This window comes from Aulostomus chinensis, chromosome 2 (genome assembly GCF_037954235.1).
Source record: "Aulostomus chinensis isolate RoL2024-O1b breed Wild chromosome 2, RoL_Achi_v1.0, whole genome shotgun sequence".
NCBI classification, from domain to species: Eukaryota; Metazoa; Chordata; class Actinopteri; order Syngnathiformes; family Aulostomidae; genus Aulostomus; species Aulostomus chinensis.
In genome coordinates, this window is record NC_141321.1 from 26,676,058 (window position 1) to 26,701,949 (window position 25,892).

The 25,892-nt window shown below is 42.5% G+C and overlaps 4 protein-coding genes across 9 annotated transcripts; 2 read left to right on the plus strand and 2 right to left on the minus strand.

Moving 5' to 3' along the window:
- The first annotated feature begins 1,257 nt into the window (after nt 1-1,257).
- On the plus strand, nt 1,258-8,626 carry terf2 (telomeric repeat binding factor 2). Of its 3 annotated transcripts, none has more exons than XM_086187816.1 (13): nt 1,258-1,464; nt 2,980-3,075; nt 3,411-3,541; nt 3,616-3,702; nt 4,450-4,590; nt 5,187-5,308; nt 5,428-5,955; nt 6,244-6,357; nt 6,834-6,944; nt 7,031-7,177; nt 7,741-7,817; nt 7,914-7,951; nt 8,347-8,626. In XM_086187816.1, exons 1-13 carry the CDS (start codon nt 1,317-1,319, stop codon nt 8,506-8,508), a joined length of 1,902 nt encoding a protein of 633 aa, XP_086043942.1. In that variant the 5' UTR covers nt 1,258-1,316; the 3' UTR covers nt 8,509-8,626. The 3 variants fall into 3 exon arrangements, with proteins under 3 accessions (XP_086043942.1, XP_086043961.1, XP_086043951.1); XM_086187835.1 differs by having other exon boundaries at nt 8,350-8,626; XM_086187825.1 differs by having other exon boundaries at nt 1,259-1,464; nt 7,034-7,177.
- On the minus strand, nt 7,879-10,505 carry nip7 (NIP7 nucleolar pre-rRNA processing protein). The gene is made up of 6 exons (XM_086187844.1): nt 10,293-10,505; nt 10,093-10,179; nt 9,872-10,010; nt 9,235-9,375; nt 8,926-9,045; nt 7,879-8,777 (listed from the first exon to the last, which is right to left on the minus strand). The coding sequence occupies exons 1-5, from the start codon at nt 10,346-10,348 to the stop codon at nt 8,926-8,928; spliced, it is 543 nt and encodes a 180-aa protein (XP_086043970.1). The 5' UTR covers nt 10,349-10,505; the 3' UTR covers nt 7,879-8,777.
- Nucleotides 10,398-18,593, plus strand: cdc42se2 (CDC42 small effector 2). 3 transcript variants are annotated; one of them, XM_086187857.1, is made up of 5 exons: nt 10,398-10,548; nt 12,523-12,765; nt 13,351-13,452; nt 13,535-13,613; nt 15,679-18,593. In XM_086187857.1, the coding sequence occupies exons 2-4, from the start codon at nt 12,712-12,714 to the stop codon at nt 13,607-13,609; spliced, it is 231 nt and encodes a 76-aa protein (XP_086043983.1). In that variant the 5' UTR covers nt 10,398-10,548; nt 12,523-12,711; the 3' UTR covers nt 13,610-13,613; nt 15,679-18,593. The 3 variants fall into 3 exon arrangements, with proteins under 3 accessions (XP_086043983.1, XP_086043999.1, XP_086043991.1); XM_086187873.1 differs by lacking the exon at nt 15,679-18,593 and adding an exon at nt 13,941-15,672; XM_086187865.1 differs by having other exon boundaries at nt 10,443-10,548; nt 12,526-12,765.
- A 1,508-nt stretch (nt 18,594-20,101) lies between these two features.
- On the minus strand, nt 20,102-25,892 carry LOC147269614 (interferon regulatory factor 1-like). 2 transcript variants are annotated; one of them, XM_086195356.1, is made up of 7 exons: nt 25,683-25,892; nt 25,482-25,581; nt 22,474-22,653; nt 22,230-22,403; nt 22,076-22,128; nt 21,732-21,822; nt 20,102-20,541 (listed from the first exon to the last, which is right to left on the minus strand). In XM_086195356.1, the coding sequence occupies exons 1-7, from the start codon at nt 25,770-25,772 to the stop codon at nt 20,423-20,425; spliced, it is 807 nt and encodes a 268-aa protein (XP_086051482.1). In that variant the 5' UTR covers nt 25,773-25,892; the 3' UTR covers nt 20,102-20,422. The 2 variants fall into 2 exon arrangements, with proteins under 2 accessions (XP_086051482.1, XP_086051474.1); XM_086195348.1 differs by lacking the exons at nt 25,482-25,581; nt 25,683-25,892 and adding an exon at nt 23,318-23,528.

Here is a 25,892-nt window from a genome sequence, read left to right on the forward strand (position 1 = left end):
TTCTTTGGCCTGTGCTACAACTTTCCAACAAGTTTTGTGAAAATGTGCCTTGTAGTTGTTGTGTCAACAGCGAACTGCATCAATCACATTACTTCCTTGGTGGAGGTAATATACTGTATACTACAGCATAAAAATCAAGAGCTAGCCAGAAATAGATTATATCCAAACAAAATCTATAGACAGTCTGATGAATGCTGATGACAGGCTTATGGGAGCTGATATATGTGTATTTCTGAATTTAGAATTAATAGAGCCGCTAATAAATTGTTACCATTCTCTGCAGAAATCTGCCTTCAGTGTAGGGATGCATGATAATACTGGCATATCATCAGTATTGACAGGTACTGCATGGATAATTTTGTAATATAGCTGTATCACATCCAATAATGAAACTTCAAATGAGAACATAATGCATCAAACATATAATTTATGGACTTTCCTCAATGTTTTAGAAATAAAAACATTACATTTACATCTAATAAATTAGGTACTACAGGATTTTATCTGGTTATAATGGCATAAGATTCTTCAAGTCATGATCACAAGATAATATCCTGTTTTAGCAAGATAATGGCATAAACAATGATTGCAAATGTGACTTTTCAAAGGGGCGGCCCGGTGGTGCAGTGGTTCGCGCTGTCGCCTCACAGTAAGAAGGTTGCGGGTTTGAGTCCCTGCTCAGGCACAGGATCTTTCTGTGTGGAGTCTGCATGTTCTCCCTGTTCCTGCGTGGGTTCTCTCTGGTACTCCAGCTTCCTCCCACAGTCCAAAGACATGCAATTGGGGACGAGGCTGATTGATACTCTAAATTGACCGTAGGTGTGAGTGTGAATGGTTGTCTGTCTGTATATGTTGGCCCTGTGATGGACTGCCACTGGGATAGGCTCCAGCCCCCCGCGACCCTCAATAGGAATAAGAAGAAGAAAAGGGATGGATGGATGGACTTTTCACAGCTTACATCATGCATTTTCCTTTAGAGGTTCTAAACCAATTCAATTGTGGTCCATGGGCCAAAGGGAAATACACTTTGTTTTGACAAAAATGATCCCATCCCATCACGTGGAGGGGTAGGTTATATAATACAAGCAAAATTATGAAATAAAGCGTGTATTTTTGTCTTTTTTTTAAGGGCAAGTTGTAATCGTAGGGTCACTATTCAGACTCAGTATTCGCCAGGACAGTAGATGGCGCTATACACCTTAAGGTACGGTCTGCTGTCAGAGGCGGGAAGAAGAGAGAGAAGCCGTAAAGCAAACGGCTCTATTCAAGGAAGTCTATGTTCCTTCCTCGTCTATGTTCCTCGCTACGATGTAAATATGGCGGCAAAAGAAAATCTCAAGGATCTTACTGACGTCGAATCCGTGGTCAACCGCTGGGTTGTGGATTATTATTTGTCTTTAGCGCTGGATTTGTTTAAAAACAACCAATACTCCGAGTTTTGTGAGATAAGAGATATACTTGCAAGTAAGTGACCAACGGGGTTTCGGCTCCTCTAGTCCGTCAAGCTATACTTTGTTTAGCTAGCTCTAACTTGTTTGCTGTCCGTCAAACTGTGGTCTTTATTTTATTTATTTATTTATTTTTAGCAGGACAGATTAGAAAATAAAGATTTAAACTACCGTGAAGGTGCGACTAGCTTAACTTAAATGTTAACAAGAAATACTCTAGTTCTTGAAATTTAACTTTTTTAGCTCCTCCGTTGCGATGCTAATGTTAAGTTCATAGTTAACGAGCGTAATGTGCCTTTTGTTTTTATGATCATCACTCTGCTGTAAATATGATACCACATTTGGATTGAAATTAAATTTAGAAATAGCTTATAATCCTAAAAACTAGTGCATGAAGCAAGTAAATTTATGTTAAAACAATATATCAAGGGCATGAAAAATCACAATATTTATTGTGGCTCAAATTCGCTAACCCACTGAACCTGCATTATCTCCCCAACAGTTTGGTGACAGCGAGAAATCGTTTCCCATATCATTCGCCTTACACTTATGTCATAAATGTATGCAGCCATCAGTTACATAAACACTCATACATGCACACATGACTTTTATTCAAGATTTGAAACCCAGGACTTCTCCTCTAAATGTGAGGAGGTCCTGAGGTCGATTCCAGAGACTGAGCAGGACTCAAAGCTGGTGATTCATACCCATTGTGTCCAATCTGCTTTCAGGTCTGTCAGCACTAAAAGGGCCACAGGACCAGATGGGATATCTGCCTTCCTGCTCAAATCCCACGCAGAGGAGCTGGTACCCCATCTTCCAGAGATCTGTGGACTGGATTATCCCCAGTCTCTGGAAAAAAATCAATCATAACTCCGGTTCCTAAAAAACAATGTACTGTGGTCAACAATGACTTCAGGCCTGTGGCTCTAACGTCTATGATGAAGTGTTTTGAGAGGGTGATGGTGACTCTTCTCAGGAGGGAAGTGGATGCACACTCAGACTCCTTTAAGTTTGCCTACAAGCAGGGTCGCGGCACGGATGATGCTATCAGCAGCATCACACATTTGGCCAGCAAACACCTTGATGACTTCATATACACGTGTGTTGTTCATTGACTTTAGCTCAGCGTTCAACACGATGCAGCTGCACCTGTTTGTAGGAAAACTGAAAGAGATGAATGCGAACAGTTACATCTTGAGGTGGTATCACTCCTTCCTGACACAGCGTTCACAGCAAGTCAGGGTCAACAGCGCCCTCTCGGAACCCAGATTAATAAGTAAAGGCATCCCACAGGGCTGAGTCAGCCCCCCAGTCCTCTTCACATTGTACACAAATGATTGTGTAACTCTGGGAATTATAAAGTTCTCTGACACAGCTTGTATGTTAATTGTGAGCTCTCAAGATTTTGAACCATTAACCAAAAAAGACTCAAAGTCAGTTAAATAAATTGCGTGTGTGAAACTTTATTTGTGAAGTGAATATTTTTTGCTTTTAGGGGGAATGACAAATAGCCATCCTGTCGTTGCAGGTGTCCTGGTCCGTCCTGTGGCATCCACTGATGTCACAGCAACAAAGATTTTTGTTATTCAGTTACTCTCCCGGATCAATGAGGGCGAAAAACTTGGTGAGATCATTTTAGAAATTCATCATTAAGGCACCTCAATGTGAAAAACTTAAATCTGCATCTTTCTGTGCAGTTGTCAAACTTTGCATTGCAGAAAACATTCACATAAGCTTCACGCCAAGTGTCATGGATATGTGGTTAAGAATAGTTGTGTAACTGCTCATGTAAGGAAAGGTGCTATAAACTGTATGCGTACTTATAGGTTCATCCTATTATTCTGTCTTGAAGTTATTTTGGGGAAAAAATTGCATGCCATCATTAACTCGAAGTCGACCGATACTTTGTACATTCATAACCAAACATTTATAAAAGTTTTGCCTTGTCTTTGTCCACAGACACGTCATTTGAGTCCGATAGTACAGTAACTCCTCTGGAATCAGTCTTAATGTTGCTGGAAAAAATGAGGCATAAATGTTCCGTACACCAGCAAGAGTTCGAGAATGTCTGTACTTCAGTCAAGGAGATGGTATGTGGGTTGTTGTTTGTTGTTGTTGTTTTTAACATGAAGCATTACAGACTGGTATTTGTCTCTGTCTATAGATAGTGAGGATTTTGATCAAGAACTGTGATTTCGACAAAGCAAAAGTGATGCTCATTACACATTTCCCCAAACCAATGGTTGGCAAGGTGAGTTCAGTTCACGACAGCATGTTTGTTAAATAACATCCATCAGCTCTTCTGCCCTTGGCCGTTCCTGGTTGCATAAATCCAAATTACAGTCTGATGAAACTTTGACCTTCTAGCCTGACACAGATTCCACAATATTGCTGCACTTTGTTAGTTTACCCAGAGGCAACCAACACTGGTGTCAAATAACCATATTTGCCTCGTCTGCATGCACCTAAATGAGTGGGCAAGTCTTAATTTGTTGTACAATTCAGGATTTAAACTCAAGAGTGAACTCTCCTGTTCGTGATGCCTGGATCAACTCTGACCATGTCCAAATCTACATTTATTCATAAATCATCCATCCAAAAGAACGATTTCCTCAGATTTGGTGTCTTGATAAGCCTTCAAATGTGTTGTCTTGGACTTCTTGAATTGTATTTTTCTGTACTTGGTGCCCGAAGCAAAGTGTCTCCACCATACACTCCTTACTTTTAAATTGATCTGAGTGGCAACAAAGATTGAGTGTAGATGTTTGTTTGTCTCATGTGATCATCAGATCGAGCTAATGACCTAGAGAATAGCCTTGATGTGCTTGCTGGTGCAAATTTACTGACTCGTGTCAAAAGATCTGCCATGATGCGTGTTTCAGTTTGTTTCAAGTTTGCTTTATTACATTATTAGCCTGCTATTAATGACCTGGTTACTCTCTTTATTGTGCCCATGCCGTGTGTTTGTTCTCTGATCATTTTCCTGTGTTATCTGTAGAAAGCCGTATTCATGGGTCTCATCAGTCAGAAGAGTAGAAACCACGATGCCATTGAGAACATAGACTTCCAGCAGTTTAGGATGGAGATGTTGGAGTTTTGCCAGAAGCTCTGCCCGTTCACTGTTCCTTTTCTCCACAAGGTATGCATGTAAGGAAAAATACACTCTGAGCAGATTTCAGTGAGTAAGAACTTAATATATTTGAGTCGATGTGCAAATGGAGATTAAAATCAGCCCATTTATCTCTAGTATCCAGTAACGTGCACCCACTTACGCGTTTAGGGTGCAAATAAGAACGACTGACTGAATGTTAAGATTTTTGGTGTTTTTGGTTTTACTTGGAACTGATTTGTTCATGTGAGCACAACAGAGTATTTTCAGAAGTCCATCATGTCTTTCAGCAGTTTGAGTCTCCCCAATGTTTCTTTATGAGGGGTTTTTGCTTTGTTTCAATTCGTCTTAGTTTCTGTATTTAATCGATACATGTAGAAATTACATGCTTGAAAAGTGGTGAAAAAAATGAACTGGCTCCACGAACCTTGTACTTCAACAGATACATAGATAGATAGATAGATAGATACTTTATTAATTTCCAGGAGAAATTCAGGAGACATTCCGGACATACACTACACTCTGCTAATCTCAACTTTTTTTTAACCAGTCAATACATCTTATGTTGATTTGTTGGTGAAGTACAAGTATTCATTTAGGGGATTTGATTTGAAATTGTATACCAGGCTGCCAAACAGCTCATTGATCGACTTAAGGAGCAGGACGATGAAAGCCCTGGAGCCTATGAGCTTGAGGATTGTGACCTGTCCTCTGGTCCACCAGCAAAGAACACCCAGCTCCTACCATGGTAGGCTGTTTCTACACTTAAGTTTCTTTTAGACAAGCTTAATTTTTCTTTATTTTTTATGTTTTCTTAACCTAAATCCTATAAAGTAATTCTTTTCTCACCTCTTACTTGTCTCCCAGTAAACACGCCATCATCCAGAAGAATCGGCTGAAGGCAGCCTATAAGGCTTTGGCTGGAGTTTCAGAGAAGAGAACATTTGCGCAGCTGGAAGAAGAAGTAGAAAGTGAGGACATGGTCCAAGCACAAAGAGACGATCTGTCTCGACGCCTCTCACCAACCCCAAAGAGGGTCTCCCGTTGGGACTTGGAGCGAACTGGGCTATTACACAGAGACTCAGGCAGTCCCATGGAAGCTTCCCCAGGAGACCAGCAAATGGATGCCATCCCTCAAACACAGGCAGGTTCAGTCTCAGAGACGACCTCAAGGCCGAGGGACAAGAAGCTTTACACTCTGGCACAGCTGGTGGTCGAGCCAGACTGTCAGGGGAGCTCGCATTGCTCAAATTCCCAGTCTGAAGTCACAGTGGAAGAGCAAGCTCAGTTATTGGATGTATCCAATACAAAAGATCAGCAGAGCCCAGAAACGGACAGCGAGGATACCATCCACACCCAGACGACTCCCAGACAAGCCACCGGAGCCTCCGGAAGGTAAACATTTTGTTTTCCATCATTTAGTCCCACTTGAATGAGACCAGTTTCTCAAACAGCTGAAGCAACAATTGGTTAACGAAGACTTTCTCCACAAACTATCAAAACCGTCTCAGGGAAGATGTTTTGAGAAGATGTCAGCCTGACTGCTGGCTTTTTGTTGTAACCAGCAATAGGGGGCCAATATTATATGGAATGTTTAACTCTGCCCCTGTGTATGTAGGTTGCTTTTGATCCTGCAGCGCTCAGGGGATGTTTGACATTAACAAGGTCTGTTTTGTCACACAGAGCCTCAACTAGTTTGACAGAGGTGCCAGCAGACTCTGAAGAGGAATCCCCTTACTTTGTGGCCAGCAAGGACGTAGGTGTAAGCAAGCACCAAAACAAGACTTCACCAAGCAGGTGAGAGAAGAACACTTTTACCTCGGTGACTGGAAGAACATTTTTGTCCTGTCTGCCATTACTTTGACTGACTCCCGTACCTTGTTCACTGTCAGTTTTTTCTGTTTGCAATCGTTGAGTCTGGTCCTGTAACTTTCATTCTCCTTATATGTTAGAGAGCCTATCTATGCTCAGCCAGCTTGACTATTTTTTGAATCTGTTTGCGAGAATCAAAAAGTGTTGTATTGAACAAGAGAGGTCATTTTTCTTGTAGGAACATGTTAAAAACCACCTCTAGCAAGAGTCAACTAAATGAAGACATTTCACTTTAAGCTTATTGAAAGTTTGCAACACGGGAGTTTTTTGATAATAAAAAAAACCGTATTGAAATGAGATTCTAGAGCAAGGCCTCTTGATTTGAGGCAGAGTGACTTCAGTCAAAACAGATCTCTTGTTCTCCAGACAATGCCTCTCTTGTCTCAACTCCTCTTATACAGAAACTGCAAGCCAAACCTGTCATCAGAGAGCACGGAAGACCCGCACGACGATCAACCTGAAACGCCAAGGTGGAATCTTCCAAGAAAAACAGCCAGTAATCCTCAGAACCAGTAAGTCCAAATACAGCTGCGTTCATTTTGATGCTCGCACGAGAGTTTATGTAACAAACACTGAGGACAAACTTTCTATGTCCAAGCAGGGACGACGGGAGTTTATCTGAAATCTGCATCACAGATTCCTCATTTGACAGCTCGCCCTCTCTGCTCCCTCATCAGCGCATCCCTCAAAGTTCCACTCCACACAGGTCTCAGGGTGACGACACAGGACCGTCGCATTCAAAGTGGTTCGTAAACATTGCACCCATAAGACTCTTACTGAAGCAGTTGTGTGAACAAATCGTAGCACAACAATAAAGTTAAGAATTTTGATTTTTTTTTCACAAATAAGAATGCATCCATTTGTCAAACGTGGGCCTGTTAGATAGATTTTTGAAATATTTTCAATATCTGCGGTTTTTCAGAAGATGCTTGATTTTACTTATGTTAACCCCATCATCTGCCTTTGTGAGAGACTAAGTTCATCTGAGGCAGAAGAAAAAGACAAAAATAATCGCTGTGTGGTACTAAAGTGGACCAGTAATATTGTATAGACAAGTGGCTCTTAGCTGGTGGGAGTGGAGGCATCGGCCATGAAGCTCTTGAAATCAAGGTTGGCTGCTCTCTCCAGCATGTTTTTACAGCTTAAGGTTTAATGTTAGTATATGGCCCAACATGCAGTTACTCATAGTGGCTCCACTGCAAACCACAGAAACACGTCACTCAACTACAGTTAAAGAGTTAAGTCTCAGTCCTGTTATTGTTCCATTGTTTTGCACAGCTACCTGATGAACTCTGCTCTATATGACAGGAAGCAGCTGTACAACAATGCTAAGGAGAGTAAGGAAACGTGGCCAGATGAAGACTCGTTCTTCAAAAAGAACAGTGGTAACGATCATCACTTGAGCATCTACCCTTTAATTAAGTCTGTATTAAGTTTTGTGTACTATGTGTTTTGGTTCCCCCCCCCCCCCCCCCCCCAAGGATCACCAAACAAGAGCCCCGATTCACGCCTAAGGAAGGTGAGCATGTTCTCATACCGGATCATGAGCAGACAGCCATTGTTTTAGCATCCGATAAGCCTTAAATCTCAGGGGATTTATTATTCGTAATGAATTTAATTATATTTCATTTACCCTTAAAAATAAAATCCTCAGATTTGGATTTTACACAACCTGTGAATGGACTCCATTCAGAAACTAACCTCAGCTGATTGATTTTTGCAAAGATATTGATTTGGTTGCTTTCAACAAAGTTGCAGCTTTGCAGTCAACCTGCAGCTGCCAGCTCTAAGAGCACCACATAAGCAAACCTCTCACTTTAGTCAGCTGGAATTTGACACAAGGCCTTCTGGTCTGCTCTGGACTGGTGTCACGACACTAAAAAGCTGAGTAACCTCCTCTTCCTGTTATGGTAGCAGAAGTGGACTGAGAGTGAGACGCAGATGCTGATCAAGGGGGTCCAGAAGTTTGGAGAGGGCAACTGGAGTAAGATAAGGGAGTATTACTCGATCAACAACAGAACTAATGTCAACATGAAAGACCGATGGAGAACAATGAAAAAGTTGAAAATGGTGTGAGTTGAGTTCACATTGTCATTGGTTTGTTTTTTGTTTTGATATTAAAATGTTAATAAATCTTTAGTGTTTACACTGTCAAGTTCTTGAAGGAAAATAAACACTAACTTGTTCAATATAACTTGGTTCAATACAAAATATTTTCAGGATTTAATTGAAAGAATGACATTTACCAAAGAAAAGCACACAGAGGCAGTCCCTTTGATTGGTTTGAGTGATAATGGTGTATGTCTCACATGGCAGACAAGCAGAATCCAACAGTGATAATGTCCCTGGATTTGAAAAAAAGGCCGGTTGTAAAAATCTGCTAACGAGGTGCCCTTGAGCCAGGCACCCCTGATGGAAACGCCACTGTGAATATCAAACAAGAACACAGTGGCTGTTCTGGGTTTGGAGGTCCAAATGCTGAAGCATCTTCACCTATGTTAAAGTGTCTTCATTCCTAATGTACTCCCCCACATCAGCTTGGTGGAACACCACAATCGACATGGGATCCACCCTCCGGCACTCCTGGGTGGACTTGGCAGCCACTCCAAAACCCTGACAAGCAAAAGAAGTTAAAAATCAGAAGCAGATCTGTTTTCTTTCTACTGGTTTCACTCCCTAATAAATTAATTATTTTACTAAATAACGTGTGGATTTATTCAATTAATACACTTAGAAAAAATATCAGTCCCCAACCACTGTCACAGGAACATGGCTGCTGGTCCCAATCTAGGGGCAACTTACCAGAGGCACGTCAGCCATCGAGTACACCACCAGTCCCTGGTACTGCATCGTGTTCTCTGTGATTCTCCCAAGGCCAGACTTGAGCACATGGTTCCCATAGAGGAAGGACTGCTCTGCCCCAGGTTTCACCCACACCTTGAACTGGAGATGGGACAGAAAGTAGCACCTTAATTGGACATTTAGCAGTGGGACAGTACCAAGTCAAATATATCTAATCTGAATGCTTGAATCTGGATACTAGTTTCAGTACTGTCTCAGCTATATACACAGTTCTCACGATTCTGTTCATACACTTCATAGAGTTATAAAAAAAAAACACTGGCAACAAAGAAGGATTGTGGACTATCCAGTACAAATCTTTCAGTTATACAATGCCGTTATGTACCTTGTAACCAATAAGGACAACAGGGAGCAAAGAAAAATAAGCCTATATGGACTACAAATCTATGTCTGAATGGCTGACGATGCAGCCATCGTGACGGAAATTCGCATTCAAACCACTGCTAAAAGGCAAATTACTAAAGAAATGTTACATATGATACGACCTTCATGCAGTCCATCTGTGTCACACCTGATGGGACGCAAATGACGTAGAGCAATGATGCAAAACAAAGAAGGTGATAATACCCATAATCACCTTTGCGTAAGGCGCCAGGAACTCCAACGATGTGATGTGCAGCCGAAACTTCTTGGTCTTTGTAAACTTCCCAAAACAAGTGCCCACTGACACCAGCTTGTCCCGAGAAATGTTTGTAGCCAGTTTCAGTATTTTCTCACTGCGGACATACGAGGATGGTTCATGAGTATCTCGTGTTTCAACACAGCTAGACGGTTAAACTCACCTGGATCCCGTATTACCTCATGTAGTAGACGCGGTCATTGTGAAGTCTGAAACAATAGGAACCGTCGGGTCGATCCACCAGAAGTTTGATGTTTTCACCGATGCTGCAGAGAGAGAAAATGCACGAGTTACGTCCACAGGCTAGCAAACATGCTAATCACTTCTAGTTATCTATGGAGAACATAAACTAGCTAAAATGTCGTCCCAGTTAACTCACTATTTCGACAGCTTCTCGAACATAGTTTTCGTCTCTTCGTCCGTTAGTGGCCTCATTTTAAGAATAAAAAAATCCCAATTATAACCCGTGAATAAACTCCTCTCTACGAGAAAACGTGGGTCAACACGGAAGACGTCACACTTTAAAAACGGAAGTTGAATTACGTAACCAGAGACGGTAGTTCCTGGGTTTTTCTGCTTTCTTCATCTTTCAGTCGATCGTACAGGTTTTACTCCGGCAAACCAGTCGTCATCTGGTAAGTAACTTCTGTTGAAATCGAAATTTAATCAGAAACATCTTCCCCGTGTAGCTGGCGGGTGGGTGGGTGAGGAGTCTCCTGCTTTCCATCTCTCCTTTGATGAACACGGAGTCCCACTTTCGGGAGCGGGCTAAGTTAGCTAGCTGGTTAGCTAGCTGTCAGTGGGGAGAAAAAGCAGCAAGCCGTGCGGGATGACGACGGCGAGCTGGCGGAGTGAGTTTGCAGCTGAACGCGGGTTTGCAGCCGGCAGGGATCCAGCGCTGCTGGTAATTCAAATAAACTCACAAGCACCGGCTATTCGTGTGATTGGAGGCCGTGTGAAGACGCGGTGATTGCCGCAGCGGAGCGAGGTTGGCGTTACATAACATCCGTTTGTTTGTAAATATCAATTACGGTGGTGTGACGTTAATCCGAGATCAAAGGGAGAGCAGGTAATCCCTTTAGAGGTACGACGAGTCGATTAATCGACCAGCGCGCCTTCAGAAACTTGTTCTGCCGGGATTCTGTTACTGTCTTGAGTCCTTTACGAACCGACTCCTGTTCCTGTGTGAATCACAGTCATTATCATTGATATAACATTGTCGTTAATGCACCTCTTTGTTAACACGGTTGCTTGACAGTATAAGTGGAGGAGACTAAACTAGTAATTATCACTCCATGTAAACTAAAACACTTGATAAAAGCACCTGATGGACAGCTTTTGGTTTTGGATCTTTGGTTAAATATCCATTGGAGATGTAGACTTGGACTCCAGCAAAGTCCGATGCACACTTCTATCATTTACAATGTTTTCTGGAGTGGAACTTGCCATGACTATATAATTAAAGTAATATAAATGGAAAATTGTCTTCAGATGTGAGCCGTCAGCTGCAGAGTGACAAATTAAGAAACCCACCATGTCAGCGACCTATTTGCATTTGGCGGATCACTTGATGCCTCAGCCTCCTCCTGTCTGGCAGAAAAAGCCTGAAACCTTCCTTTTGATGCTTCAACAGTGAAACCATTATATTCATTTATTCTTCTCTCATGACTCATCTCAGAAGTATCCGATCCCATTGCCTTTAAACTAAATATTAAATTCGCTGCTTTAGATAAATGTCTTATTGCTTTTGGGCTATATACTGAAGCTTGGTTAAGGTTTAAATGTCAGACATAACCTGCCTCTTTCGTTCTCTCAGAAGCTTCTGCTCCCACGGTAGCACCTCCTCAAAGGTGCAGAACCCTTTAAATAGGAATAACATCCAGGCTTCAATGTTTGACCTCTATTCTTGAAACCATTTATCTCTGACATACTGATACTTAGTGAAGTGCTGTTCCACACCACTTCTTTTGCTTTCTTTTCTGTCCACCTTATTGAGGCCGCGGGGCTCTAAAACGCGGGCCGGTCTTCAGTAACTGTGTTTGCCCAGGGTTGTAATCATAACACATTGTGGTTGAACACACAATAACTCCTATTGATCACTCTGCCAGCCGCTGTTTATAGTGGCTCGCTGCGTGTGAAGCGAACACAACGCATTCTGACCCAGTTTCTCCCACTTCACACGTGTGTGCAAATAAAACCATCTGTGTGCTCTTCGATACCGTCCATATGTCCTCAGATTTTAGTTCTTTACCCTGGATAGCTTTTAATTCATAAGTCCAATGTTTTAAGGTGTGGTCTGGCTGGACAAGACGTAAAACGTCAAAGAATTAAATATAGTACTTTTTCTTCAGAAGATCTTGCTGTGCTGCCTGCCTCTGGAGGTAGAGGTTTGACCTCATTATCTGTGCGGCTTGCCAGAGGAGGAGCCTGCTTAAGTGAAAGCACCACCGACTGCTGACTTTTCACCAGGGTAGATCAGACTCAAGTTGTTCATCCAAATGAGTGCATGACAGGAAACACAATCATTATTAGGGACCATAATGGCGGCTCTCATCTGATATGTCAGGACTTTAAGTAATATTTGTTTTGTGTCTTTCACTTGTCAACAGCAGAGCGCTTCCCTCTCGTTGGGAGAACAGATCTTGTGCCAACGTTTAACCACAGACAAACCAGCAGTGCGCCTGTCATCAGTTTCCGCCTTGTGTTTGTGGCTCTGCTAACACTGAACAGGAAGACAGACGGAGAGAGACGTCTGAACTCGGAGAGGAAACTGCTGTGGCTTCTTTGTTAGCCTCAGAATGACTGAATTCTGGGTGTGTTTCAGCTGCTGCATTGCAGAGCAGCCGCAGCCTGTGAGTATCAAATTAACTTCTTTCCTGAAAGATGTTTGGGAAAAAACATCATACATACACTTAATGTTTAGCAGTGTCCTGGTCCAGATGTTTTCTTTGGGGCTCAAACTCTGTCACTGTTGTCATCAAAGTTTTTGAAACATTTGGTGCCTGATTGCAGAATCTATATCACACCCTCTCCAGCCATAGATGAAATTAGACTTCCAGCTCGCCACATCCTGCTGTCTGGTGCTGTCGTGTCTTTCACGCACTGCTGACTTGGACATGTAGAGACTTTCGCCGCCTGACGGAGCTGTCTGAATCAGTCGGACTGAACGTTGAACTGACCCAAACCTGCCGCCTTCACTGTCAGCTCAGGAAAAAACTAGACATAAGCGAGCCTGTCCTCTATTTACCAACAACCAATCACACAATTTCCAATGTGGAGCCACATGGCCCCGTCCCACCATCAGGACACAGGTTCCTGGCCCGTTCACAGACCTTATTTTGAACCACTCGCAGCATCCAACCAACACATTTGTTCAAGCCAGGTTTGCAGTGGGATCTTGCCAACTTTTCACCTTCCCCATCCCCTTTCATTTTCAGAAACGGCGGCGACGGATCGATCGCTCCATGATCGGCGAGCCAACAAACTTTGTTCACACAACACACGTAGGCTCTGGGGACATGGGCCTGGGATTGGCCTCGGTAGGTTTTGGTCCTTTTTCTGAGTGTATGAATTGTTTAGCAGTGATATAAACACTCAACATTGACAAGTGAATGTTTACAGGTGGACCTGGTTCAGGCCCAGATGAAATCCAAAGGCGGCTACGCGCACGGCGGCTCTGAAGGGTCCCAGTTGTAACAAGGTGAGGGATACGGTTTCATGTCCAAGCCCAGCTCAAACAGGCTTTACTCCAATAGCTTTTTTCGATGTGTGAAAGGAGGAGTTTTAGACACCTGGTATGAAGGAAAATATGATTTTACATGTAAAATATGAGCCTGCTTGTCCAGTAACATTGTTGAGCAATATTTGGCAGCGGCGCAGCCACGTTGGTAACACTAATAAGTAGCCTGCTTTAAAAAGGGGGGGGGGGGCAAATTTGGCAAGCAGACAACCAGACTGATAACAGATATAAAAACTGAGGTTGGTGACGTGCATGTTTTTAGTCTTCAGCTGAATTTCTTCTTTGCAGAGGGTGATGCCACGCTGACAAAATTGACGTTTTCCACTTCACATCACGTCCCGGTTGCACCTGTTCTGCGTTATGGTGGCATTTCATGCTTCCCCACGATCCCCAAGCTGGCTTTGTGTGGTTAAGGGAAAAAGCAACGCCACCCAGTGCTTATTAGTTTGAAGTTTTGTTCAGAGTGAACTGGTCCCTCCGTGAAGGAATGACTGTCCCTTTTCCACTTGATTAGCTCCGTTATGCTGAAATGCTCTCGTTTCCCTTGTGACAGTGACTCTGCTATCAGGATGATGACTGATTACATGGACGTAGTTTTGTCCACTGTGGCGTCTACACGGGCTTCCTGGAAGCTTAACATGTTCATGTTAAAGGGTAATTCTGGTATGTTCCCAAGTGATTGATAGAAACCAAGATTATTTGAATTGTTCCAGTACTGAGCCCGAAGACGATGACCAGCAACCTCAGAAGGGCCGCAGCTAGCATACGGGGGAAGTATCCGCGACGTGGCTCTATAAAAGGGTCGGACTCCTCCCTCTGGTTCTCCGTCGTCGCCCCACTCCAGTTTACTGACTCGTGTAAATATGGACGAGTGTCACATTTATCCACGTGTAGTTGCCTGTGACTTTGGAAATAGATTATTTGCAACAGAGCCTCTATGTCACAGGCGAATAAGTGATGCGCTCTGATAAGTTCAAGGCATGACTTGCCCTATAAACGTGTCAATCCCCACCCACAACAGCTGTACACAAAGTGTAATGCTCAGCTACACTCCCATAGTTTGATTGGACTAGTAATTGGTTTATTAACTGGAGCATGTGTGGAGTGGCCAGTGGTGGTACAACCCCCCCCCCCCCCCCAAGCTGGCTGCACTCACACTTTCTATCCCCGTTCACCAATTGTGTCACAAAGAGAACAGGATGGCGAGCAGCAGATTTAAAATCAGACGCCATCATCGGTGGATTTTAGGACCTTTTAACTCTGTGAGCCCAGACAGCATGAAGTCTCCTGTCTGGAGCATGAATGCTGGAGTAAACAGACCCCCAGTTATGTAGTTCTGTTACCCCAGACTTTGAGAAGTCAGATTATCGCAAGACATCAGATTTTGCAACCGTCGTGTCTCATACTGGGTTTCACTGAGAGGAAGGAATCCTCCCTGTGATGCCGTCAGCCTCTGAAAATAACAATCTGAGTGTGTTGGTGTGTTTGTAGTCGCCTGTCACGGGGTTCTGTCCTAAGTGTTGAATTTGATCTAAATCGTGTCTTTGGTCCTAAATATGATCTGATGGATCCCCGGTGTGCAGGATTAGGAGGTTACTTCTGCGTTGTAGCAGAAGTAACGTATCAGGCTCACATCAGATGTGTTTCAGCTACACAGCCTGTGTCAGTTCCCCCCAACACATCATTCTCAATGTGTGCTCAGTTACTCAGCTGCTTTTATTAATTGCGAATTGATGTACTCTCTAAGTTGTTCTGGGGCCAATATATTTTTTCGTAATATTTTCCCTTCATACGTCTTTTTTTTTTTTTTTTTTTTTCAAAAATGGCTGTGAAATACATCTTAAATGTTGAAATGTCGCTGAAGCCTGCAGAAACCCTGTTTGAATCCCTCTGGATGTTTGACACTTCAATCATTTCAAAAAGCCAAATCCTCCCCAAGCTTTGACCAATCAGGTGGGAGTTTGATTTGAGGTACCTGGGTTCACCGTCCACATCCTAACACGTGTTCCACTTTTTCCCCTCGCAGCCCTTCAGCCGTGTGGAAACTGCTGTTGTTTATATGAGGAAGCATTTTCAAAGAGCAGTTGAGTCTGTAACGGACGCAGGACCAAAAGATGAAAACTACTGCTTTTCCATAATGTTGTGTATATATTTTTATTTCCCATTCCTTTTTTTTTTTCTTGTTTTTTTTTATGAAAGCACTGCTATCCATTTGCTGCCATGCTGTTGCACTGTAAAGAGTAATTGTTCCGAGTAGAGGAAGAGGGTTTAGTACGCTCATAGACTCAGTCAGACGTATGCTTGTGTGTATGCATGAGGAAAAATATTTTTCAAAAATATTTGCTGTTGTAGCCCATTTGGATGCCTGTATTTATTATCTGATTTGTACACGGACCTCATGGTGGCTGGGCCACGCCGGAGATGTGGAAGCTTCAGTTTCCTGCTTTATTCTCAGAGGTTTATCAAAGGACAGGTAGAGCTCGCAGGGCAAAAAGCTGTTAATGTTCATTGTTTTATTCTGAGAGATCTCATGATTCTCTGAGTCGCTTTCAGGGTTGAAGATTGCTGTTTTGTAATAAACTTGAAATGAGTAGAGTACACTGGACCATACATTGTACACTCACACTTGCTTAGGAATTTCACATTGATTTTTTTTTTTTTAATATTCATTTAGATTGAACCATATAGAATATTAATAAACGATTAACTTCTTTATCGGCCGTCATGTTCTTTATTTTCCTTTCTTTCTTTCTTTTGTGATTTAGCAGCGGCAGATTTTGAGCTTGGTAGTTCGAAGAAGATTCATATTTTTGTACACATTCCTTCTTTTGTTTTTCTCCCTCTTCTTCTTCTCCAGTGTTTGAATAGTTGACCAGGAAATAAAACTGGGACAACAACGTGAACACTGCAAACAAATGTGGGCCAGGTCACGTAGAGTTGCCCGCCAACCCTGGAGCCGCCTTAGAGACAAACGCACGTCGTGGCCATGATGTATAACTTGATCCTTCAGTTTAATTATTTTGAGACCACAAGGTCAGCTTTGTTCCCTCGACTTGGTTACCCCGAGGCCACTTGGTCTATCTTACACCCTCATTTTAGTTATGCTCAGACCACAAATGTCATCTGTTCCCTCAATTTAATGGATTTGTTCCTGCGGGATTTAACTTGTTCCCACAAATTAATCGAAGTGTGAATGTATCTTAATATCTTGCAACACAAAGGGTCAAATTGTGGAGACATTTCTATTTCACGGGTCTGCATTAATTCAAATGAGTTATGTGGTCTGATAATTACTAAATTGAGGCAGAAAAGTTTTATGTTGTGGCCAAATATTTTTTAATTTCCCTTCTCTCTGTCTCTGGCCACTCCAGGGCTCTGTATATTGCAGTAATCCTCCACTTCCTGTACTTCCCTACTGTAGGACCATCAAGTGCTTGTTGGTTGGTTTACTCTTTACCAGCTTTGCGTCCTTAGACCAAGAATCCCGACTCTTTCTGGCCTGTGGAAAACGCTCTTATGACTTTTAGTCTAATCTGACCCACTTTTCATAGCAGTGTTTATGATCACGCTGCTTCAGTTTTGATTGATATTCTCATGTGATGCTAACTTTATTTTGTCTGACCCACAATAGATGTTCACCCAACGACGTCTCACTTAACTGTTTGTCTCAGATATCATTTTACAGACGCCTCCCCTCTCTGTCGAAGAGCAAATAAAAGCCCTCCCTGTCGCCTCATTTTAAGCCGGTTACCCGTCGTCGTCATCGATCAGACTGGTCTGCTGCCTGGTTATCGATTGCTATGACACGGTAGCAGAAAGCCGATACATTTACACCCATCAGTATTGTCGCGTGCAGTCTTAAATATCTGGACGAGGCTCCGCGGGAGGGAGAAAAGGCCTTAATCAAATCCTGGTTTTTGTTGTTTGTTTTTGGATTGTGACAGAGCAGCTTCAGTATGAATGTTCAACATGTGTTCATCATGTAGACACACTGCTCACCAGCAGTCACAGTGATCACGAGTCAGAGAGGTCGGTGGCGAGCAGGCCTGGATCTTGTCATGCATGTGATTGTGTGTCCTCCATGTGCATCCTGTGGTTGAGAACAACAGAATGTAATTGTATAATAAAGTCAGCAAAAGTCTATGTAGAGTCTATGTTGTTATTAAATAAGTGAACACGCTATTGTCAAAGTATTTGATATGAAAATTTGATTTTTTTTTTTTTTAATGCTTCCCAGCAACAAACAGAATAACTAACATTAAACACTCTGGTGAAACTGAGAAGAGACAAGCATCAAAAGTTGTAGTCTAAAGATTCCGACCCCTCTGAGGTGTTGAGGGCAAATTATGTAAAAACTACCTTTGGTAATTGAGCCACGTTCACGACCAGCACTTCTCCGACTGTTGTTACTCAGCCAGCACCGACCTTTGACCCTCAGCATAGATGGGATTATGTCATGTTCATCAGGCTCTATTATTGGAACTCAATTTGTCCTGTTAAAAGTTTTATTTCTTGTGATTTCTGTGTGCGTTCTCTCGTGATCCTCATGTGTTTTTGTTGTCTTTTTCACCTCTGGACTAAATGCTGTAATGTCCTCGGGGAGTGCAGTATATTGTGTGACCAGCAGGTTGTGCTAGTGGACTGGTTGAATGTGATTAAAAAAAGAATATCTTCCTTATTGTGTGATGCTGTAAATTCAAAAGAGAAAAGAAATGGATCCTTGGTTGATATGTATTCAGGTTCATTCACACATTTTTGGTTACTGTTTTGTATTAATTCCAGGAGAGGTTGTCAGAAGTCTGTGGTTTTTTTTTTCTTATTTGTTTTATTCCTTAGGATCTGCCTGACATGTAGTTACAACTTCTAGAAAAATTCATCAGTCTTTTATCTGCATTTTTCAGAATAAGCGATGAGAAATAAATGTCATCTGTTGATGTTTTACCGACTGCGTCCTCCATCTTTTCGCCGCCTACACTCCAGGCCTCGTCTCCTCTCTCCTCCTGCCTGTCACCCACAATTTCATGTCAGCTGCCATCTTGAAGCCTATCCATGTTTTGAAGGATGATTTAACTCCAAAAAAAAAATGCATCAAGAGGACAGGGGAGCCCTGCAGAGGCCCAGGAGAAGGGATGCACGAGTGTGTCCTGTCACAGAGGTCTTTTAAGCTCATTTAAATTTAGGTGTCATACATATTGGGAGTCTAAGTGAAGCTCGGACTGACCCAAGTTGGAGCTGCACCCAAACCAAACCAGAGTTTTACAGCTAACAACTAACTCCACTACCACCTCACATTTTATTTATTTATATATATATATATATATATATATATATATATATATATATATATATATATATATATATATATATATATATATAATATAAACACTATAAAAACTCCTTAATCAGTTACTGTGGAAAAACTAGAGGTAAGCTGTGATATTATGGCGAGGCACTTTATGCCATCAAACGTGAACATGACAACTGGACTCCTGGTCAGGATCTCAGCCTGAACGCGTCCAAAGCTGGATTTGGGTCATAGCACCATCTAGTGGGTGCTGGATGTAAGCCTGATGTACCAAACCTATTTTACGTAAGGGGGGAATGAGAGGAGGTAGATGTTTTTTCATCCTGCACTCCGAGAAAAAAGTCAACATATGTCTTGAATGAAGGTCTTGAATTCTCTTCCAAGCTTTTGTGGTTTATCCTTCAGAGCAGTCGCAGTTTCCGGCACAGTCTCTTCAAAGTCCCAATACTGATCACTACAGTGTGTTTGTGAGCTAAAGGAGAGAGTCTGAAGTACAGTTCCACCAGTTCATCTAAGCTCTGCACAGCATTTTGTAGAAGCTGGTTGTTACAGTCTCAAAAGGTCAACTTTACTCTTGACATTGTATTTCGACTTTATTCCCGACAATTTGACTTTTTTCTCACAGTGCATGATGACAAAAAAGATCTACCTCCTCTCATTTTTTAATTATACCGTGTTGTCTTCACCTGATAAACGTCATCATGCGGCCTCTAATGCCACCCAGAGGACACAGGACGTGACACACAGTTTGCTGCGTCAAACCCAAATATGGTCAGGTTTTACCTCCTTCTCTCTCTGTATAGAACAACCAATGTGGGAGGGCTCAAGCATCGCTGCTTGTAGTTTTAATTAGGGCTCAAGCACAACTAGTGCCAGGGGCCAAAAGTTCCCCTAAGTGGAGCTTTTGGCCCTCTGAGTGCTTTCCAGTTATTGTTTGGGGTATATAATATTCTCAGAGCCCGTATAAACAGGGTGTTTTACAGGATCAAACTATAAACTAAACGAAACATTGCACAGAACCACACAGAACAAAATGCACTGCTACCTCATTAAAAACAGTATTTCGTATGAGCAAAAACAGCAACAGCAAAAAAACAAACAAAAAAACCCACAAATCCACAAACTGTAAGAATCAGATGTTCTGAGGTGCTGCACTTTATTTACTGTTGGTTAAACTTACAGTAGAAACTGATCCTGATCCTGAAATGAGATCTGTTTACCGAAAGCTGAAAGTGGCTTGGTGTCATTTGAGTGTGGAGCACTGAACCCTGATGAACTGAAGTGATGATGACAGAGGCAAAGCTTGGCTTGGAACAAGATCATCTCCGCCAGCTCAGCACAGAGGATGAGCGGCGCTCCCGCGGACGAAGCTTTAGTCTCCCTCAGTGATGGGATCGGGAGGAAGCAGCTGAAGTTTGCACAGCTCTTCATGATGAATGTGCGGTGACTTGGCAGGTGCTCACAGTTATGGCATCAGTGTTTGCTGATACGAGGACCAATCAGAGACTTCCTTGATGTAGTTCGAACCAAAAAGTTCACTGTAGTTGTCTGTGTGCAGGTAGTAAGAGTTATCGTCAGCTGGGCCTGAGGAGAACAAAACAATAAGGGGAACTCTTAGATATCGTCTCAGTGAGCCTGCACATTTGTCACTGGAGATGATTTTCTTTAATCTGCGGTAGATCTTCATGCTTGACAGCTGCAGACAAAAATAGCCAGTAGAACTCATTGTTACTTCCTTTCTAACTAGAATCTAGGAGGACAGTACCTTTCACTTCAGAAGTAGCTCAGATCAGAGGAGAGTACCATATGCAGTGTTTAAATTAATCATGAAGTAATTGATGAGCTGGGGATTTGTCTCTTTGATGAAATGCAAAAAAAGCAAAAACCTGAGCTATAATAGATAAAGGATGCAAGAGTTCAAAGGCTGAATTATATCTAATTTTGTCAGTTGTTATTATTTTGATTTATTTTGAAGGCCTGCAAATATATATATATGTATGTATGTGTATATATATATATATATATATATATATATATATATATATATATATATATATATATATATGTATGTATTTATATATATATATATAAGCCTCTTGAAGACAAATGAACATATCATTGCAGGAAAAAAAATACAGTAAATGTTCATATTTTATTTTGTCAGGAATGTTAGTGACTGTGTATCTGTCACTGCCAGCCAAAACAGACGTAACGGACTCCCTGACTCCTCCCCCAAACGCATCAGTTTGCCTCATCTCTGCGTCTTTCCCCTCGCCTTGCCTTACTAAAGTTTGTCTCTGTTCTCTGGCCTTGCCTCAGCCTTGTTCTCTGGCCTTGCCTCAGCCCTGTTCTCTGGCCTTGCCTCAGCCTTGTTCTCTGGCCTTGCCTCAGCCTTGTTCTCTGGCCTTGCCTCAGCCTTGTTCTCTGGCCTTGCCTCAGCCCTGTTCTCTGGCCTTGCCTCAGCCTTGTTCTCTGGCCTTGCCTCAGCCCTGTTCTCTGGCCTTGCCTCAGCCCTGTTCTCTGGCCTTGCCTCAGCCTTGTTCTCTGGCCTTGCCTCAGCCTTGTTCTCTGGCCTTGCCTCAGCCCTGTTCTCTGGCCTTGCCTCAGCCTTGTTCTCTGGCCTTGCCTCAGCCTTGTTCTCTGGCCTTGCCTCAGCCTTGTTCTCTGGCCTTGCCTCAGCCCAGCCCCATTGGCTCTAAAGTGTCCCGCTCTGATTTGTTGGATCCTCACAAAATCATACACTACATAGACTAAGGGCAAATATTGGGTCTTACAGTGGCAGTGGTCCCACAGTGTGTGTGTCCTCCATCCTCTCTGGCACCCCGTCTGGTTCCAGATGTCAGCACTGTTTAACTGGTCCATCAGCTACAGAACACACAACACGTGGAGCTCAAATAGATGGAATCACATTGCCACTTCTCTTCCTTGTTCCTTGTCTTTCTGCTGTAGGAACCTCGTGTGTTTTATAAGTGTGTATTATCACTGTATCAATATAAGTACTCCTATTCTCTTATAAAAGAGACAGAGATGAGTAGAAAAGACAAGAACCCTCATCAGTTGTTATTTTTGTACCATAAACAAGTTAGAACCCCCTGAGTCAGTCAGCAACATGTGATACCTTAAAAACAGCCTCATTCTGTTCCTGGTCATCTGGTTTGACCTCCCAGTTTCCTGCACAATGACAATCATCATCATCATCATCATCATCATCACTAGGTGAGAGATGACTTCATTATGAATAACCAGAGCAAACAGATTAATAAACATCTCACCATGTGCTTGAGTGCTGCATAATTCATCTTCTGCACAGGTCTCCACTTTGAGCAGCGAGTCTGAAACGGGTGTTACCGCTGTAGGATGCCAAGTGTGTGTATAGCAGGTATCAGCAGGTGTGTACGCTCCTAAAAGGGCCTGTCTCTCTTGGGGTCCACCCAGAAATTGAATCCCTGCGAGGAGAGGACATGCTGGATGTTACAGGAGGCCTCTGCCACAGAGTTTTCTTTAAGTGTGTCTCACCTCTCTTGCGTTTGTGTGTGTGTGTGCTGGGCAGCATCTTGTAGACTCGGTAGGCATTGTTTCCTCTCTTCTTGCTCTGCTCATGCAGCTCACAGACGTCAGGAAGAGAATTCAAGGCACAGCGGAAATTTGCCTTCCATGTCTTTGGGTCTGGTTTGTTTTTCCCTGGACGATATCTCCCTGAAGAACAAGATTACACCATTACCGCTGAATTGTTGTGCTCCTCTGATGGTCTCATTCACTGAGTTGAGAAGTTTTTCTCCTGACTTTATTGTGCTCATGGACTTCCAAACTGGAAACAACATGGACAATGGAAAGAAGGTGAGGCGTATCTCATTGTTTCTCAACATCTGATAGCTGTTTTCAGTATGTGAGCGATGAAGAAGGGCAAAGGACAAAGATCAGGTGAGTCATGACACATCATTGTATGTTCTCAACTCGAGGTGGTGTGCACATGCATTTAATCAGAGAGGAACTAATTTTTCAGGTCACTTTTCCGACACTTAAGTGCCACATATGTCTTTGCATAAGTGGATTATCTTTTTTTGCGACGCAGGAGATCTTAGATCATCAAGAATCCACAGCAGCCATTGTTTGTTCAAACAAGGAGGTGCAGACGTTCCTCAATTTGGTGAAAGAGGAGAGAATAATGTGAGAGTTGGATGAAATGATGTGGAACGACCAAGACGTATCTGAACCGACTGTCTCGACCGGTGATCAGCAGACCATGCTGGGAAAATGTAAAAGTGACTACAGGTCTGTCAAGGTCCAAAATGATGAACTGATGAGCAATGGAAGGGTGTGAGTCACTGGAGGATGGTGAAGTTTAATGTGGGAGTCTCACCATCATCACCCATCTTTCCATGCACAGCTTCTCCAGTTTTCACCACCTGACCCCTAACTGCTGTATTGTAATCTGATAAAAACCACAACTTTAAACAGAAGTCGGTGCACAGTTGGCTTGGAGGTTTATTAGGGGACGTGTGTGATGACAATAAGATTTGGGTCACTGCCAGCGTCAGTAATATAATCACTGGTGCAAGATCCACCATGGATCACTTACAGCAGAAAAGAGAGAGAAGACAAGATGTGAAGCTCCTCACACTCAGAGCTCACTCAATGTTTACGGCAGAATTGTGCTATTCAATGGAGACTCAGTTAGATTTGTTTAATCAAAATCTCTTTAAAATGTAGTCGAATCATAACTATGCTGATTCTGCACAATTCTCAGATGATGCAGTTGCTGGGATCTTGAGTGGATCAGCCCGGTTGTACTTTGACAGCAATACGATCGCTCTGCACTTTGACAGCAACTGAAGCTTTCCCATGATGTGATGCAGCTAATGTGCAATCACAAAGCATGACTCTGTCAAGATCACAGGGTGGGGGCTGTCAAGATCATTTTACTCAACATAAAGAACATCAGGTTATGAGACTGTGGAGCAGTTTAAACATTTAATGTCTCTTATTGTAATGTGTGTTTATATTATTTCGTTGTTCAGTTTATGACAACGCACTTCTTTACATGCATGTTTCATATTTTGTGCAGCAGCGTGGGAATGTTTCATTCATTGTTCATTTGGCTGGAATCATCGTTCATCAGAGATTTGCAAGGATGGACATGGATTCATAAATCTTAATGAATGAACGAGTCACCACAGACTGACAGAGTAGCGCACCTTGGCATGAATTCTGCAGGTCTCGAGAGCTCAACTGGAGGGATTAAGCCCTTTTCAACAAAGCATTTTCTCTCTCATGGAGCATTGATGGAGGTGGCGGATTCTCTAAAGTCTGTTCAAATGGCATCTGCAACATTCTCATCAAATCAGCGATGTGTCCTCCTCCCATCAGGATTGGAACGTGTGATCAAATTATAAAGCAGACCACGCAGAACAAATTCAACTGACTTCCAGTGCCCCCTCCCTCCATGCCAGGACTCACTGTCACGGTCAAGTAGAGAGGCCTGCACTGCTCCAGTGGTGTACACACATGCACCTGTGCTTATTGTTCATCTCATTTGTTATTGAAATACCACACGAGCATCACAGTCCTCTAATGTGTGCCGGTGCGCAAAATTGCCAACTTTGATTGCTTCCTGATTCAGTAAATGGTATAAATCTACAGATCACTTGATGCAATGTGGTCGCAGAGGGTATTGAGATTAATGTGTGTCTTTATTATGTAATCAAAATCATTTCGAGAGAGAGACTTCTCACACTGCCTCCAATAATTTGATTTGGGAACACAACTGTCCAAACTGCGGTCACAAGCTCGACTCGTATTCAAAACCTTTGACCCCAAAATCATTTTTAATTGCTTATAATATGAATGTGTGATTATCTCAAAGTTAGGTTTGAAAATATAGTGCACAACAAAGTTATTAAATATTTTTGCTCTTAAAAATTCCCTGTGACAGACAGGTGAGCAAACGTTCTTGACAAGGAAACCAAACACAAAACTTTTAGATAATCACAAATTCATTGACTTGTAATTACTAATTAACACAAATCAACCTTCATGCAGGGAGCTCTGCTAAATGCAGGTAACTGAGGAGTTCAGTGTGTTGCTCAAGGACACGTTAGACACCTGGACGAACAAGTCAAACCAACCAACAAATTACAAGTCAATGCACTTTACCGTTTCAGCTACACCTGCCTTGTATCATGGATGTTTCCTCTTGCAATCTTGATCCAAAATCTAGATCAACTTCTGAGGTACCGGAATGTTTATTCCTTGTACTCTGTATATATTCTGATCTATATCATGAAATTATTCCCATTTATATAATGATATTGCTTTCATCCGTATTGCCATGTAGTTTTGGCAGCTCTGATGTTGGTTTTCTTCTGTGGTTTCCCTCATCAGTTGCCCTTCATTAAACATCAGTATTTAAGTGTAAATGCAATACAATGACACAAATGACCAAGTATCAGAATTAACCATGGAGGAGTTGACACAAAAATAAGATGTAGAAAATAAAGCTCTGATGGAGCAGCTAGTCCTCCTACCAGTGTGCATGGCCCAACTCCTGAAGAGAGTAGCATCTCGGTCAATACTCCAGCCGTGGCGAGCTGCATGTTTCCATGGGATTTGGAAAATTCCTGCTGACTGAAGAAAAAAAAAGACGTTTTTTTTTTTTAATTTACTCACGCGCGCGTATGTGTGTGTGTGTGTGTGTGTGTGTAAGGATGTGTTGGAGAGGTCTGTACCTTGTCCAGCCAGATGACTCCTGGGTACCTCCCGGACTCAATCTGCTCCTCAAGCCAAAGCCTCAGTCTCAGCCGGCCCGCTTGTTGCATGCTGCAGTCTGAGCTTCAGGTGTTCAGAGTCCCCAGGTACACAGAAAGGTTTCAGATCAATGTCCTAGGAGCTCACATGAAAGCAAAGTTACTCTTCTTCACTCCACTCCTCCAATGAAA